The sequence below is a fragment of the Bacillus rossius genome, chromosome 14 (assembly GCF_032445375.1).
Source record: "Bacillus rossius redtenbacheri isolate Brsri chromosome 14, Brsri_v3, whole genome shotgun sequence".
Lineage (NCBI taxonomy): Eukaryota > Metazoa > Arthropoda > Insecta > Phasmatodea > Bacillidae > Bacillus > Bacillus rossius.
The window spans coordinates 37,112,264-37,130,084 of NC_086341.1; the positions used below are offsets into that span (position 1 = coordinate 37,112,264).

The 17,821-nt window shown below is 35.2% G+C and overlaps 1 protein-coding gene across 2 annotated transcripts in view; it reads right to left on the minus strand.

The window, feature by feature from the left end:
* The window catches only part of LOC134538985 (lachesin-like), a 493,186-nt gene extending 476,260 nt beyond the window's left edge, over positions 1-16,926 (minus strand). For both annotated transcript variants that reach the window (XM_063380645.1, XM_063380644.1), the window contains exon 1: positions 16,749-16,926. In XM_063380645.1, coding sequence (XP_063236715.1) covers positions 16,749-16,809 — 61 coding nt within the window. In that variant the 5' untranslated portion in view covers positions 16,810-16,926. The remainder of the gene's footprint in view (positions 1-16,748) is intronic.
* Positions 16,927-17,821: the final 895 nt, after the last annotated feature.

Consider the following 17,821-nt stretch of genomic DNA (forward strand, 5'->3'; position numbering starts at 1 on the left):
TAAATTCATTTTTGATATATTAAAAATTTTTGTTTTTAATATATCATAGAGATAGTTAAATACATTTTGGAATATTATGTTTTAAATTTTTTACTATTTTTCATCATTTGTAGTTATTCTTTTTTATTCTTTATTGTGTATTTAATTTTTTATATTATTGGTTATTGGTTTTATTTATGTTAACTTAATTGTACAAAAATTTTTATCATCAGTTTACATACACTTTAAAAATTGTTAACTTTACCACACAAAGTAAGTAAAAATAAACGAACGTAATAAAAGTGTTTTTTCTAATGAATTCACTTGCTAAGCTGCAAGTGACATTAGGAGAAACAGGCGCCACTGGTAACACTTCTGAGAACCGTCACATTTCTGAGACAAGTTGCAGGCGACGCAGACAACGGCAGCTTACCCACAAGGGGATAGGGGGAGGAGGAGGGATGCACACTGCCGGTGCGTTAGTGCCCGGTCATGTCCCAGCCCCAGCATCCCTGGTCCATTAGCCTGGGCCCATCGCCAGTACCCCCCCCCCTTTCAAAACCCCGCCACCACCACCCGCTCCATGATTCTCCGGCGGCCGTATTCGCCAGCAGGCGGCGCGGGTCCGCTGCGATCGTTTTACGACCGGCTCGTCTGCCTCCCTACGACCTTACGTTCTTTTACGAGCGAGCTCACGAGCTGGACTCGCACACAAAGTGAGTTCTGACATTTTTTTTTATTAAATTATTTTACAGCTTATTCATTCCCTCCTCTGTCGTTATTTGGCTGACTACAGACCAATGAGGGGCCTGGATTCAAGTTCAAAAATAAGGTTTTTATCTTTCTCTTAACTTTATGCTTGTTTAAGTTCGTTGACTTCACCCTTGTAGGCCTAATGACTAAGAAACGTATCTCAGTAACAATGCCAAATAATGTGGCCTTAAGCGTTATTTTAACGTTAGTTATTTCATTCTCTTGGATATGGTTTTTCTTTAAAGGATATTCATGTAAATTTGTCACGGTAGATCTCATGCATTTATTGTTTGGTCTCAAATAATGCAACTTCACATAAGGGATAATGATTACGATAACTTTGCTGAATTTAACAGCTGTTAAATAACACTAAGTTATATCTGGTGACATAATTTATTGCAAAACATTAAATGTTTGACAGCTATCTGATAAAACTTAGGTAAATACTTTTAATTAATAATGTCAAGAAAATAATGGAACCAAACATAATGTCACAGACTGGGCATTAAATTCTATGACTATAACTCAGGTAATGAATCGCCACTAATATTTATACATATAGGATTTATTTTTAAAACGTATGTGTGTTTTATTTACAGATGAAATTTTAATTAATTACTAATGTAAGCGAGAAGGCGATATTTGGCATACACGATGACTTAGTCTTCAATACATACATTAGTAGGTGAACAAACAACAATTTTGGTCTTCAAAATGGTATAACCGACTTAAGAGGCTTTGATTGAGTTACTCGTATGTTGCGCGTAGATATCATTAAGGGAGTTAAGTTAAAGCCTGTGTAATAAGATAAAAAACTATCTAAATACTAAAAATCATACAGATTTTTACGTGACGACCAAAATTAAAATTATTTGTAGGTAATTGGTCTGGAAGTTCTTTCCCATGATCATCAATCATTATCACCTGGATTATCTCCTTATTTTATTTCGGAATCAATGAAGTTCTTTTTAGGGTGGTTGGTTTATCATCGAACAATTATAACCGTAGATTTCGAATTGTTAAACAGTATTATTACGGCGATAACGAAACTAATTATTTTAACGACATCAAGTGATTCATCTTCCAATTGAAATAAGTGGTCAAACTGCCTAATAGTCTCTCATTTACCAGAAAACATTCTTTGAACGATTGGTATTTTTAGAAAAACTTTCAAGTTAAAATTAGTTATTTTTAATAATGTGTCTCAAATCGCAAATCATATTTCACTCAGTTAATTTCACGTACTCTTTTGTCTACGGTTATGTAAGATTAATAACAAGCACGCCAGTCTTTCTGAACTGTACATATTAATGATAGCAATAATATAAATTATTTATTCAGCATATAGGTAGTTTTACTTAAATTGTGGCTTATTTATTTATTGCTTGTCAAATATAATAGATTTTAAATACACATAAAATACCAATTATCTTTACAGTATGATTAAGCAACATACTAGGCAGGCTAACAGTGTTGTATGCACCATGATCTAAGCATCATCAATATGCAGCTAAGGACTCAACATACTATTATTTATAATTGTGTACCAACATTGAATAACCGTTCGTTAGTTGTAATTGTAAAATAGTTTTACTTAAAAAATTCCCTCATTAAAATCTTATTAAAAAGTTACTGTTTTTTAAAAGTTTTAGGAAGTCAAAGTTATTTAACACAACCAAACTATAAAAAATATTCACTGCCTATTTTTGTCAAAACTAAATAAACGTAATGTTCAAACAATTATGACATTATGTAAACATATTTTAGCAAAGTGTGAATTTATTTTCATTGAAAAAGATGCTGATCTAAACCGCTGCCGTCATTATACAGAAACATTAGTAAAAAAATTAGTAAAGAACACGACAATTTTACGATTACACCCGTTTTTAGCAGAACTTGTTTAAATCAAACGATAGATGAAAACATTTATGGAGGACCCAAACAAAATATTTTCCCGGAACGATCTGTTAAACATATTTTAGGCAATACTAATTTTATAACGTTTGATTTTCCAAATTAGGTTTTCGTTAAAGCATTGTATATAATTAAGTGAAATATGAGTAAATGACTGCTGGCAATATTATTTTCCTGATAAGTCATTGACGTATAGTATTGAATTATTTTTTTTTAAATGCTTACAACTGCTAATTTGCTAACTTAGATTTAAAGAATGTAAGTTATAAATTTTTAAAGATAAAATTTTTTTATAAAATATATTTGAAACATATGTTAAATAATATATAAAAAAAACATTATTGTAGCAAAAAATTTCTTAATTCTAAATTAAACTCTCAAAAAATTCTTTACTGCTCAAATTTTTCGTACTAAGTCATGCAAGAGATACAAAACTCAACCCAATGAAGAAGTCATCAAATCTATTAAAGTTAACCAGTTAACAAGAAATATTGAAGTAATGATTGATCGGATAACATAAGCTTTATTGCGGCTTCGTGACGCTAATTGTGGTTACCATAATTAACCTCAAGAGTATAAGCAACAGTGTTACAGGTAATTCTATATATACACACACATCTAAGGCATAACACATTGTTACAAATACATTTTTATGTGAATTTTTTGCTTCTCACGTGAATACATCGGTGTATATTATACAGTATTTTACACAAACACACTTAAAACCATATAAAATACCTCAGTATTGTTATAAGTAAGCTAATTTACTTTAGCACTGTCTAAACTCCGATGTTCTTATTACAGCGTCACTTAATTCTTCTACACCATTTTAGACGCTTTTAGTACCTTACATTGTTCATTTAAATATATTTTTTTAATTGAGCATCCTGGTTCCATCCTTGCTTCGTCAGCAATCTGGCAGCGTATTTTGAAGACCGTAAGTAGTTAATGCTTTTTTTTTCTGTGTGCATGTTTCATGTGTTTGTATGTGGTGTAGAAGTTAATGTATTGTATGTGTGTGTGTGCTGTTTGTATGTTACTTTTAACATGTGTCTTTTGTGCATTGATTGTATTTTTGTATATTGTGTATGTTTGTGTGTTATGTATATGTTGTGTTAAATATTAAATTGGTGTTTTGTGTGTATGTTTTGTGTGTGTTTGTTTTTTGTGTATGTGTCATGTTTTTGTTTTGTGTGTATGTTTTGTGTGTTGTGTTTATCTTTTGTTTGTGGAAAGCCGTGCAGATAATCTTTTTTTAGGTAACAATCACACAACTGAAACTGACAACAAAAGTAGTTTAGTGTGGAGGGTCACAGATTTATAATTAGAAATACACTGAAAGTGTCATAGTTCATAAAATAATAATAAGTCAGTTGTAAACCGTCCTGACCAATAGTCCTTAGAGGGTATTGTGTCTGCGTTGCAACAGCAATGTGCCTAGAAACAGAGGTGTTGTAGATACGTATCATATTTAAATACACAATACTGTTTATTACGATAAATGTGATATGTGCAAGGTTTCTAAAACAAATTTATTTAAACCATCTGTGATATACGTGTATTAGCGAAATTTATTTAAATTTATTCCAGGTTATTTGTTTCATAAGTTGATTTTCCAAATTCTATTCATTTATTTTTTACTACGCTTTTATTAGCTTAAACTGTATGCATGTATGAATGGACTAAGAAATAAAAATTTTCCATTGAATATTTACCCTCTTTTCGAGCTACAAATATGTTGAAATATTGCATACATATAAATAACCTCTAACAATACAATATTTTGAAAACTTAAGACCTCTTAGTGTTAATGGGGTGTGGAAGGGTCAGCGAGCCAAAGAAACTAATTTCGAGCTAAGGGTAATAACCATTCTTTTTGTGTATCCATGAGGTCGGGGCATGGCGGGAATTTCCCCCGAGGTCGACTCTGTCCCTGGGGGGAAGGGAGTTTTTGAAGACCAGAAATTTTGAAAATTTTAAAAAATGTTTTTTTTTTTTTTTAATTTGGAGTGTTTCCGATCCAAAAGGCCGGGTTATGGTGGAAAATGTGCCCGGGGTTCGTTAACGGCAATACGGGTACTACCTCTGAAATTATCTGGTGACTCTTCCGGATTGATATACGGACAATCCATGTTCATTTGAGCACAGACGGTGTACATATAATTAAACCAACAGCCATTCAATTTCCAGCGAAATACAGCTATGGTGCTGCTGAAAGGCGAATGTTTCCATTAATACTGAGTGGGGTATCTACGGTGCATAAAATGCAAGGCTGCACAGTAGATTATGTAGTTGTTTATTTGGGATAGCGTCTCTTTGCTGCCGGGCAGGCCTATGTAGCTCTTAGTCGCGTGAATGGTCTCGAAGTAGAACTTGTTTTCTCTAAGATAACAAGAAATTTCCATGGAATGTTGACGCATTCGCTCAAAAACTAGATAAATTGAACATTAAAGACTAATTTTAAGTTCATTGTAACAAATAAATACTTTAATCACTCATATTTAGTATTTTTAAATATTTTAATTATTTTTATTCAATATTTTTATTTTGAGACTAAAAATGAATAAAATAAAAATATAGTTATAAAAATACTAAAAAAAAACCGCTTTTATCATTGAATGAAATAAAAATTTAAAATAAAAATATAGTTATAAAAATACTAAAAAAACCGCTTTTATCATTGAATGAAATAAAAATTTAAAATAAAATTTAAATTTAAGTGTTTTGTTTTACAGCCATATAATGCACCACAACTCTGTATAACTGAAAGCGTGGGGTGCTCTCTTCTTTCAATTTCGTAATGACTATATATGCTAAAATTAGTGATAGAGAACTTAAGACAAATTATATTAAGCACCCTTCGTGTTTAGTCATACAGAGTTGTGGTGCATTATTTGACTGTTTGACAAAAAACTGAAATCCAAATTAAAATTTTTAGTTCATTCAACGATAAAAGCTTTTTTTTTTAGGTTTTTAAAACTATAAGTTTTTTTCGTCGGAGGCATAGCGTTGGCGTACCCATGAGGAGGGGTATTGTTTTAATAAAATAATGTCCAAGTTTCAATGGTTTATTACAACAGTTTAATTTGTACTTTTTACAACAAATGGTACCTCAAATTGAAAGTAAACTTACCTGGTTTATTTTACAGATGTTCAAATGTACACCTTTAGTTATACAGCACACATTTAACCTAAAGTCCAATTCTTCCCACACTTTGGTTAAAAAGTCTGGAGCAATGGAATCATTAGCCTCTTAAATTCCGTGTCTCAACTCTGGCAAATAATCACGATATTTTAAAAGCCCCAAAGGGGAAAAAAATGCATGGTGTTATGTCAGGTGAACGTGGAGGCCAGCTAAGAAGAGCTCTGTCGTCTCGACCATTACGACCAATCCAGCGGTCAGGGACTTCAACGTTCAACCACTCTCGTATAAAGAGATTCCAATTGGGGGGGGGGGGGGGGGGGGGGCTTCCATCCTGTTGCCAAATAAAATTTACAGTTTCGCCCTCTATTAATTGGGGAAAGAGTCATTCTTTCAACATAATTGGCACTCCAAGCGAGAAAACAAACAAAGCAGTAAACGCACATGCGCTTTTCTAAAACTGTTTTTGAGTTACTCTTTAATTGTGACCTTGAACCAACATTCTGCAACGCTTACAGTTGATACTATTAAAATTTCTAACTAGGACATTCTTTGATGGACCGACTGTATAATGAGTGGTGCGAGAGTCTTCTACCTGTAGACTGCCGTAGTGCATGAACTAGTTGTTAATGAAAGGACAACACTAAGATAGGTTAGGGGTAAAAATTTAACTGTTTATGCAACTAGTAGAACAGTTTTCCTTCCAATTACGGTTCGGACTGCTGGTGGATGAAGACCCACAAACATGGCACTTGCCTTAGTTCGTCGCCGAACGTTCTTCGCTACGACACGAGTACATTCAAGCTCAAAAACAACGCGCACACGATAGCCCAAAATGACAAATTTGCTTAGTTATTTCGGTACCTGGACATGCAGTAGCTTTTATTATAATGGAGATTATAAGTGCTCGTATCAAAATTCATGTCTTAGTTTCAATGCGGTAAATGTTTCATATTTTGTGAAAAGTACGATAAGATGGAGTTAATCGGTGGTGGGGTAAAATTAAGGAAACATTTTCGCAAAAATAATAATAAATGAAACAGTTTAGACAATTATAATTATTTAAGATATGCCTAAATATTTTTATGCATGGCCAACAATAAAAACGTTTTTTGTTGAAATATAATCTCCATAAAAAATTAATTGAATTACAGTTCGCCTGACTAAAAATTACGTTTTCACATACATCATCCATGCTTTAAAAAAATTAAGGCAGGCAAATAAACAAAGATGAAATCTTTCTAGATGATACTCTCTCCTTGCTCCTTACCTCATATTGTGAAAAAATCAGCCAATTAGAACAAATGTGAAGTGGGATTTAAATAATTGACACATAGTAAAAACTCATAATAACACATAAGTTACAACATTTGTATACGGACTATGCCAGGTTACTCTTACACTGGTGATGAAGTGTGGTTACTATAGTCTACCTTGTACAACTATTGTTACATAAATGTTCTCTTCTGCTTTGTTGCTCTTTTTTTTCTCATTGCGAGTGCATTACCTGTGATAAAGTGATAACATCATTTTAAAATAAATTGTTTAACTTGCACACTTGTTGACTGAACAGCTGCTTTTAAAAGCAATATAAAATCCCGGGTTTCCAAGCGTGCCTGGATGTAGGTACTTGACATACACTCGTGGGAGTAGATCCTGGGTGAAGGAGGGAGAGAGAGGAACTCGCCCCCTCCTGGAATTAAGAATCCCCTCATTGTAGGGCTCACTTTCGCTTGCAAAATCGTAACTGCGAAACGGGGTTGATAAATATAAACGTCGAAACTATGTTTCTTGGAAAACTTTTCTGTATATTACAAAAAATGTTATGCTTATTGCATGCATTTTGGGGCAACATATGCGTAGTTACCAGAAGAATTCGTGGTTTCATTTTAAAATGGGTCAGAATCCAAATAAGTTAACATTATGCCGAATCAGTGATTGGACAGTAAATAATATTATGGATTTCGAGCCAACGGAAAACATTCAACGCGGAATATATTGAATCACAATCAACACAGTTAACAGGTCTCACAAATTATTGCCTTAGAGCAGTTTACATTTGCCCGAGTATTTGTAAAAATTGTGGTTGTGTCAGATGAAACCCGCGTGCAAAATTCTCGGGCAGAAACCCCCCCCCCCCCCCAGCGATTACTACGGATTTGTGCCCCTGTCTACATTATTAAATATTTTTTTTGGCATCATTCGTTTATCTTACAAGCATGATGTGTACTATTTACATATTTCTATATTTTCTCTAATTAGGTTTGTACAGAAAACTAAGAACTTTGACGAGCCAATTAGTGTACTTATATTTTCTGTCAGCAGTAAATTGTTTATCACAAGCTTGCCCAGAAATCCAGGAGGTGAAAAACTTTTTTTTGAAGGTGTAATTTTTCTCCCCAAGAATGCTGTATTGAAACCTTTTATGTTATTACTTTCCGGGATGTACACCCTAGTAAATCCAGGATACAACCCGCTGCACAAAAACCACTCACGAAACGAGTTTTGAAGATCATCAGTTTTTTCCCCCCATTCTCCATTATTAATTATTAATTATTATAATAATTATTATCATTATTAATAATGATCGTAAGACTTCGTGGCCATTGTTTGAGATTTCTTTCTTTGTGGGTTTCACTCGCGTCAAAAGTGAAAAATTCACCAACGTTTCGGTCGATATTGCGGTCGCCATCATCAGGCTTACAGTCACAGTTTTGACCGAAACGTTGGCAAGTTCTTCAATTTTGATGCGGCTGAAACTCAAAAGCTTAGAAACCTCAATCATCTTATTATTTTTCGTGATGTTAACCTAATTGTTGACGATGTGTGTAGCCTACCGCACAATGTGGTTTTTAATCACTAATGGTTAGCGCAGGAATTTTTTTTAGAGGTCAGAGACAAAAGCAATTAATAATTCATGATCTGCTTATGGATCCAGGTCACGCAGTGGTAAAACATTGGATTCGCAGTCCATATGACCCGGGTTCGAACCATCTGGTCATTGTAACTTTTATTTTCCTTTCTTTTCCGATATTGATTTAGTTGAATGCTTCAATGGTTCCTAGCCAAAATTCATTTTAAAAACGTGAAAAATATTTTAAAATTTTTAGAACCAGGTACAAAAGGCACAAGTCAACTTAGTCCCTTCTCAACAGGTACTAGAGAATCGTAAGCAAATTTTCAGCTGTGGAAACACAGAAAATGTGTTTCTAGAAAATGAATTTGACTCAGTTAATGAAACAAAGAAACTTAATAAACTGTCATCAGGTTTTAAAATTAGGCAATGATCTGCAACATAAGTTTGGCGAAAAATATTTCCAAAAAGTTAAACATTATAATCAGAAATGCTTGTGAAATGAAACATTACAGCGTGTCTCATCCTAAGTTTTCGGTGTGCATTTTAATGGGCATTTACTCCTTCTCCTCAATGCAAGTTTTCTGCTGTTAGCGCTGTAAGTGCTAGGGTGTGCTCTGTTTCCAGAAATACACCCTTCAGCCTGAAAGTTTTATACGCATCTTTGTAACGTAATTAAGGTTTTTTTAAATTGTATCTGCAACATTATATTTAGATATAAATAGTATTGAGAAATTTGGAAATATATTTTCTTGTTGTTTTTCATCAAAAGTAATATCTGATAAAATTCAATTTTTACTTTTAAGGAGACGGAATTGAAAGACGCCATCTTGATTTCAGCCAGTTTGCTAACATTTTTTTATGTCGTATAGTATTAAAAGTTTTGGCTCTGTTTAAGCACAGCACATACTTTAGTGGAAAGTCTAGCTATTTATAATGACTGACTGCTACAAATAGTTTCTCCTCTAAAATAATAATTGGTGTTAACATTGAATTATAATTCTGTATTCTTCAGATCTACTAAAATTGTAATAATACTGTTAAAAGACAAAATAGCATGGTCTTACAAAAATAATCAAATAGTAAAATTGACAAAAAAAATTAAAACTTATTAAAATCAACGATGGTATAATTATAAAATAACGTATACAATTTTACTGCGTACTGTAAACTTAGAGTGGGACACACTTTAGTAGAAGTTGTCCTCAAATGAAACAAATGAAATATCCAACCTTAGGGTTGCAGCCAAGGCATTAATTTGTACAGTTGAGTCCAAATACAATGTGTTTTTTTTTAGAATGTAATCAGCATTGTGGTAAGAAGTTAGAGATTTGGTGTGTGAAATTTTTGCCATTGTAATACTTGAAGTCAAAATTGTAACGACTCTTCACTGAAAAAAAAAAAAGATTTAGTTCAAGATTAACACTATTCCTTTCAGATGTGTTGATAACATGTGTGTTTAACAATAAGACTCCTTACATTATGGCTTTCTATAATTCTTTCTAGCGGGTTTCTTTAAAGTAATCGGAGAAACTTCTACCTTATTAGCCTTCAAACAGCCACGATTTGTTTTGTTATTCTACTGCTAACAAGTTGACTTAAACTTTAGACCAGACGTCTATATATATATATATATATATATATATATATATATAGACTAAAAGCTCCATGGTAATTAGTTACAAAGAAATTGAAATTAAGTGAATGTGCTTAACCCAGTTGTCACTGAAATCATTTGAGATGAAGAAAGGCAGAGAGATGAGAATGGAACGTTGTAGGAATGAATGGGAGGGGGTGAGGGGGAGATAAAAAACCCATGGAAAAATAAAGAGAGCGAGTCTTTCAGACCTCACCAGAGATATGTAACATCTCACCTCGGTAACGAACAAACTAATGTGTTCTCATGTTGCAAATACACTTTTAATACGGAACTTGACACGAAATTTAACGTAGAATTTCTTAAAATAATGCCGACCGTGATAAATATATAGGTAAATTGTATTTTAAACTACATTTACTGATGAAAATAACACTTCCAAAACTCACAGCTGTAATTTGTTACCGAATCAGCTACGCCGACTATTGAATCAATTGATTAGCATACCGAAATTGTAAACTTTAAAAAGAAATAGTTCCGATAAAAGTAAAAAAAAAATTGTAAAATACTAAATACCGGCATTGGACCTGATTTCCAAAAAGGAATTTAAAAAATACTGCCAATCGTTTTAAAATTCATTAAACAATGAATAATATAGAGATTCCCTTTGGCTTTGTGAACTATGGTGCATGTCGTCCGCCACAGATGGCAGCACCGTGGTAACACTTTTCCGTTTCATGCAACTTCCGTTCCATTCACGAAATTACTCCTACCAATGCCGTATTCCGAGAGCTAAGATGTTACACACAAAAAAAATACTGGCTTACGGCACCGTCTGCCACGTTTTCCACGTGTGAAAATTTTCTGGGTTCTAATGCACCGGGGTTTAACCCAGATCAGCTTGTTGGTAATTAAAAATCCCGGGCCTCAATGAAAGATTTAGTTCGCGACTTGATGAGTTGTGTATTGTCATGCTTGGAGTTTTCATCTTAACGGGCACGCCTAGTAAGGGGGTGTTTGTGTTGGTGAGGCGGGACTATAAGTGCTACCCCTCGCTGGTGTTGCTAGCGCGACATCGCCTCTAATCGCAAGGCTGTGGAATGACACGCAGTATTCTTGTCTTCCCTTGAGAACTATGAAATCCGAGTGGTAGACATAACTTTAGATGGCGGAGAAATAAATAGCTATAAATTGGAAATGCAAGTTCCTTGAGTGCTTCAAAAAATCCCTTGCTTATGTTTCATGCCTAAATATTATTCTGAAAACACGCGTTTAAGGCATTTTCACGCTCTTAAAATTATAATTAAAATAATAAAAACCGAAAAATAACTACTAATTCACCCTCAGCACATAAATATATGCTTTTAATAAACAGACCCCACTTGAATATATTGTGCAATAATAAAAATTACATGTTTTTTTTAAGCTCTGCTCACCGTATACGACATCAGGTAGGCAGGGCCTTAAGTAACACACGTAAAGAAGATTAAAAGGCTTTTGCGAACTTTTTCTAACAAACTAGGTTTGTATTGGCTTTTACGCTTTGTCTGCGCGGAAGTGGCAGATTCCACCGACGTATTGCTCTGCATTGCGGTAGGCATCATCAGGGTTGATAAATCACTTACCAAGAGTCTTCTACAGGCGGCCAACAGGGAGAGGCTGTCTCGTGGTTGACCACCTGAAGAAGGTTCGTGGTAGCATGTATACAGCCCTGCCACCTTCTGTCTCTCAGTTGATTACTCGACCCTGATTAATTTATTTATTGACTTATTTTAAGTGGCGAAGTTAAGGCGTACCACCTTGTCTTACACTTAACCACATACATCTTTACCAACTAGGTACACATAGCAAAAATTGTCACAGATACATTTAAATAAAATCTGAATTAACATATCGATACAAATATGAAAATAATAAAAAAAATTAGCATATACGATACACATGAGCTACCTGAAGTATAGCGTATTATAGGCATACTATAGAATTGCCTTTTTGTAATCTATCTAATGCTAAAGTTGCAAAGATTTAAGATATTTAATAACCTAAATATTTATAAAAAAACTAACAGAGACACAAACAATTAAGATATATATGTATACCAATGCATTTTCTTGCAATAAATCATACATATACACGTACATTCACACATATTCAATCACACATATCTGATTCCACAGCTAAACCTGATTATTGGAGCTAAGCAAGTACCTGAATAATGTTTTCTTAAACATATAAAGGGCATTTTGAAGTCAGGTTGACTCTGGTAGTTCATTCCAGGCACGAGCAGTAGTCACAGAGAAATATTTTGAGTATACAGCTGTTTTATGTTGCGGGATGAGCAAAGAACAATTATTACTCTGAGAACGTGTGCCTATACCATGACGTCAACCGAGGAACTGAAACTTGTCAGAAAGATAGGATGGTACCTGCTGCAATGCAGAGTAAAACGTCGTTGCAATAAATTGTTTCGACGCTGATAAAGATCGCAAGTTTTAGCGCCTATTGTCTGCAGATGCCTGGCTTCTGGGTTGTAGCCACGTCGAAGTATTTTGCCTTCTATACTTTCAGGCCAGAGTATTTAGAGGCAGGAGAACTTCCAAGAACCTCATTAGGTAACTGCTACCCTGATGATGGCGACTGCAATGTCAACCGAAACGTTGGTGATATCTTCGTCTTCGACGCAGCTACAACCCAGAAGCCAGGCAACTTCTATTTCGATGCTATATAACCTTCAAAAGCCAAGATAGTTAATTAATCCACTTTATAATTATTTATTCAAAGTCCCACAGTGCACGCATCGCATCTAGAGGTGAATAGGCAATTGACGAGCGTGTTGGTGTCACCCTTAGAGTTTCTTTGAGTACGTCTTAATAATGACAGTAAAATTCTAAGGCCAGGTTCATAAACTTTGCAAGAAACTCAATAGCACAAGGACGCAAAACGTAACTCCCTCAAGAAAACATTCGTTGTTTATTAAATCACGAAAGTAGAAAGACGAAACCAACACTAAATCTTGAAATAGCAATAAAATATTGCATAAAAAACATTATGTCTGTAGACTTATTTTGATAAATCATGTTGGTCACAAATACTTGTAAAATGCTCAGTGATTTCATTGAAATGTGTTATTTGCTTTAAGTGTGGAAAATTCCAACAAGTGAAAACTTTATGAACGTAATAAAAAGAAAATTGTTCCATTCTATTCATGTAACGTCTGAATCTTTGTGAGTTTTCGTAATAATTCGCTTCAAATATAGAAGGGGAAAAAAAAAAGCTGAAATGCAAGAAGTAGAAAGTAAATGATTGCGTTCCGTTTAGTTACTTCATGCGTGATTTAGAGGGCGATGTAATTTCGCGAAAAGATTTACAGACCTGCTGTGTTAAAACTTTGTAACATTGTTTTCGTTTCGTGGTTGGCTGGGATTATTTTAGCCACGTGTCTTCTGTCAGCATACCAATCATAGCCATCCTGTGTAGCGCATGAGAAAAATAAATATCTTCTGCATTTGACTGTGAAAATTATGTGAACACAAGCATTTAACTGCCTAAAAAGCATTTTATTGCTGATAGATCAGGTGGTGTTAAAGTGATACTGTCCAAATAATTAAGATATTTTTTCAGGGCTAAATTACCTCAGAATCAAGTCTTTAAATTAAGGGACACTCTTATTAAGGCTGCATATCGTTTTATGTTGGATTGGACACATTTGAATGACATGTGATGGTGTCTATTATCCATTGGCTGTTCCAAATTTTTTTTTACTTTCCAAGATGTATTTATTTATTTAATTATCATGTGTAACAACTTAGCTCTTAGTATACGGATTTTAGTAAAGAGTAATTTCGTGAATGCGACAGAAATCGCTTGGAACGGAAGTGTGTAACCACAGTGCTGCCAACTGTGGCGAATGGCGATAATCAAAGTTCGGGAAGCCAAAGGGAAACTTTATAGTCTTCACCGTTTAATAAAGTTTAACAAGATGGGCAGTATTTTAATAAAATTCTGTGCCTTAAATCAGATCAAAAGATGGCGTTAATATTTTGTCTTTCATCGGGCTTATTCATTATATAATTTAAATTTTCGGTCTGCTAATTGAATGATTCAGCAGTCGGCGTAGCTTACCAGCGGCGGGTGCAAAAAAAATGCGTTTGATTTGCGTAGTTGAAAACACAATTATGATATATTTTTCACGCTCGGAATTATTTTAAATAACTCTGCGTTAATGTTCGTGCCCGAGTTTCGTATTACAAGTGTATTCGCAATATGATAACTAGGGCCATGCATATTTCGCGAAACGATTCCGAGATTAGTTATAAGTTATAACACTGTAACGTCGTCTGTGTTTCGTGATTGGGTGAATTTCTTTCAGGCGCATGTCGATTGTTATAACACCAATCACAGTAATTCAGAGCGGAAGTAAACGCGTCCTGAGTGGCTCGGTAAAACAAGGGAACGACTTCTCTCGCAGACGGCTGCCAATCACAAGGAAGAAACGTCTGGTGCGGGTATACCTTGTTGCAGTCTTACAGGCGTTCAGATTTATTCGCGAAAAATGCCTGCCCTTAATGATAACTAGACATGAAAAATTTGCGGGTTCATTTCGTGTTATGCTAAAATTCAAATAAATATACCTTAGTGCTGCTTTGTCATTAGTTCACTGTTAATCTGGAGGACTAAGGTCCAATTAGAGACCTCACTCATAGAAGTGTCGAATCACAGACCACCCAGTCGAGACGACTCACAATTCAGCAGCCAATGAACAGTTGGCATTTGGCCGAGTGTGTAGAGGATATTGGAGTATATCCTGGAGGTCATTCGCAAATTTTTCCGGTCTCTAATGATAACACATGAATTTTCTCGTTACAGAGGTCAGATGTTACACATCTCTCGCGAGTACTGAAAGACTAGCTCAGATTTTATTTTATTGTCTTATTTTGTATTGATCATTTGAATTTTTCTTAAACGTTGTTATTGTTTCCTTCAGGGCGTCCATAACTTACTTACGGTCAAACTTAAACGCAGTTTAATTGTATAATGATATTCATTTAAATATTTTCTCCAAATAATAGCAAGAATTTTATTTCAAAGACCCAAATCTTACTCATTCGACGTTCATTGAAGCTATGTTGGCGCCAAAGTTTAGACGTATTTCTATTCATTTTACCTCTATCGCCAATTTGCAATGCCGAGAATATTGCCGGAAGATAGTTAATAAGTATGGATTATAATTTATTTTATTAAACCCAGCCACCCCATAAAATGACATTCCTTTAAAACTGTTTCCACAGTTACAAACACTTCTCTTCTGGCAATTTTTTGGGCGTTGCACAAAGGGTGGATGTCATAACTTAGTAACACACAAGAGATAATTTTCTACTTTAACCTTATTCAAATATATGTGGCTCTAATTCATGATAGTTCTAAGCTTTGTGGTTCGGCGTTGTGTAATTTTAATAACGCGTTTCTAAGTTGTGATAGTTCTTAGTTAATATTTTCTAAGTTACGACGTTTCTAACTTGTGTGTTTTTAAGCTACGTGCTTCTAGTTTATGATCGTTCAAACTTTATGACTGTTCTAATTAACGTTTTTTTTGGCGTGATAACGTCTTACATATAAATCGATGAACGCAGGCTGCACGCACGAAAAATTATCACGTTTCGCCTGAGCCGAGCGTGCAAGAACCGGCCAACCCGCCGTGCAAGAAAATATTCTATAATATACTAGCTGCCCGACCCGGCTTCGCACGGTTGTATTAATGGGGGGAAAAATGAGACCTTACAGTTATAATAAATGAAATAAAATGAAAATTAATTAATTTTGACAAAAACTTAATACAATTCTTTGTAATGTACCGAACAAAAAACGAATAGCACCGATGGTTTCCCGACTCTCCAGCACGTAACGTTGTCATGGAGAAGAAGTACCCACTGTTTCCTGAGCTTAAACACCAATCAACATTGATAATCAGTTTATTATTAATTATAAATTATTAACACCATTAATCGAAATAAAAACTATCCTTTCTCTCGCGTTGGAAAAAATTACACATAAATGCCAATTTTCATCGAAATTGGTTGACTTGGTGAAAAGTTGTTCACTGGGAACAAACATCAGAAACATCAGGACACTGGATTTATATACGTATATTAAGATAACAGGTTAAGGCGGGCTTTTTAAACTAATTTTTCGTAATTTTATTTAAACAAATTAATTATTTAAATTAAATTTGCTAAAACTGTAAATAATATTTGAAAATTAAAAAAATATGCAATTTTTCATAAATGTTTTTTTATGACGTTATCACGTAAAATTATCGTCCGTAAACCAACTTTACAGACAAACACCTCCCCCCCCCCCCTTCTTTTAAAAAAAACTATCTTAGAGCTATTCTGGTAGGTTTTTCGATAGTTCTAAGTTTTGACTGCTATGAGGTGTATATTGTATGTATGTGGATCCCTCTTGTAAGGAAAACAGGGCAGACCATCAGTTGGACACAGGGTGTCTCGTACCTCGGCACAGCGCGGCGAGCAAGTGCGCCGCGCACACGACGAGCCACCAGCGCGGACACATCTCCTGACCGGGGTTCCGGGTGTTCAGCAGCAGCGCCGAGACACGCGCGACATTCCTCCTGGACGCCCGCCCAGCGCGCTCGCTCGCACGCCGCCCGCACAGCACCGCGTCGCAGCGCGCACTGGCCGGTCCCTGCCCCTGCCGGCTAGGGCACCAGCGCCGCGCCGCCTCCTCTGCGCATGCGCGCCGGAGCCACAGGTTCCCTCCCTCGCGCGCTTCTTTCCTCCCCTCCTCCGCCGTGCTCGTCCCGGCGACTGTTCACTACCCCCGGGTCAGGCGCACGAATATGATGGGCAGCCTTCTTTTCACAGACGAAAGAGCCAAACGCCCGATCGTGCATCTTCGTTTTTTTTGTTCATTGTAAATAAATATGGCGGTGTTGATAAAAGGAAAGACCATAAAAAAAGGCAACGGTATTTATTTGTACGCCGCTATATTTTTCGTTTGCCGTGTGTCCGTGAATGTTTATTTTGGGACAACTCATAATAACTAATGGTCAATTAGGTTAGGTTAGCTACATTATAAATACTTTAAAACATTGTGGACGGTTGATTTGGTTAGGATAGATACATTAAAGATATTGTGAAATCATGTAAACGTTTTCCTAGCCCTGAATAACTACATATTAAAAAGTTATTTTCTAAGCAACCATAAATTGATTTGACAGTATTTTTAATGTAGCTATACTTACCTAATATAACATACCATCCACAATGTTTTAAAGTATTTATAATGTAGCTAACCTATCCTAATCGACCGCAAAATTTAATGCCACAGGTTCATACAATGAGATATAAATGAAAAAAAAGCAAGCATGAACTTCGGGGAACTTCGGGTGTGGCTCTCTCGTCTGTGAAATGTAGGTTTTCCGAATATGATGCGCGTTCGTACAACCCCGGAACCATCCTTCTGTTTCCCGTAACCAGCCTGCCTGTTATTAATGCACGAAATTTTTGCATCCCGCATGTCAGTGCCTGGGGTTTTTCCTGTGTCTGTGCAGGTTTCGCCTGTG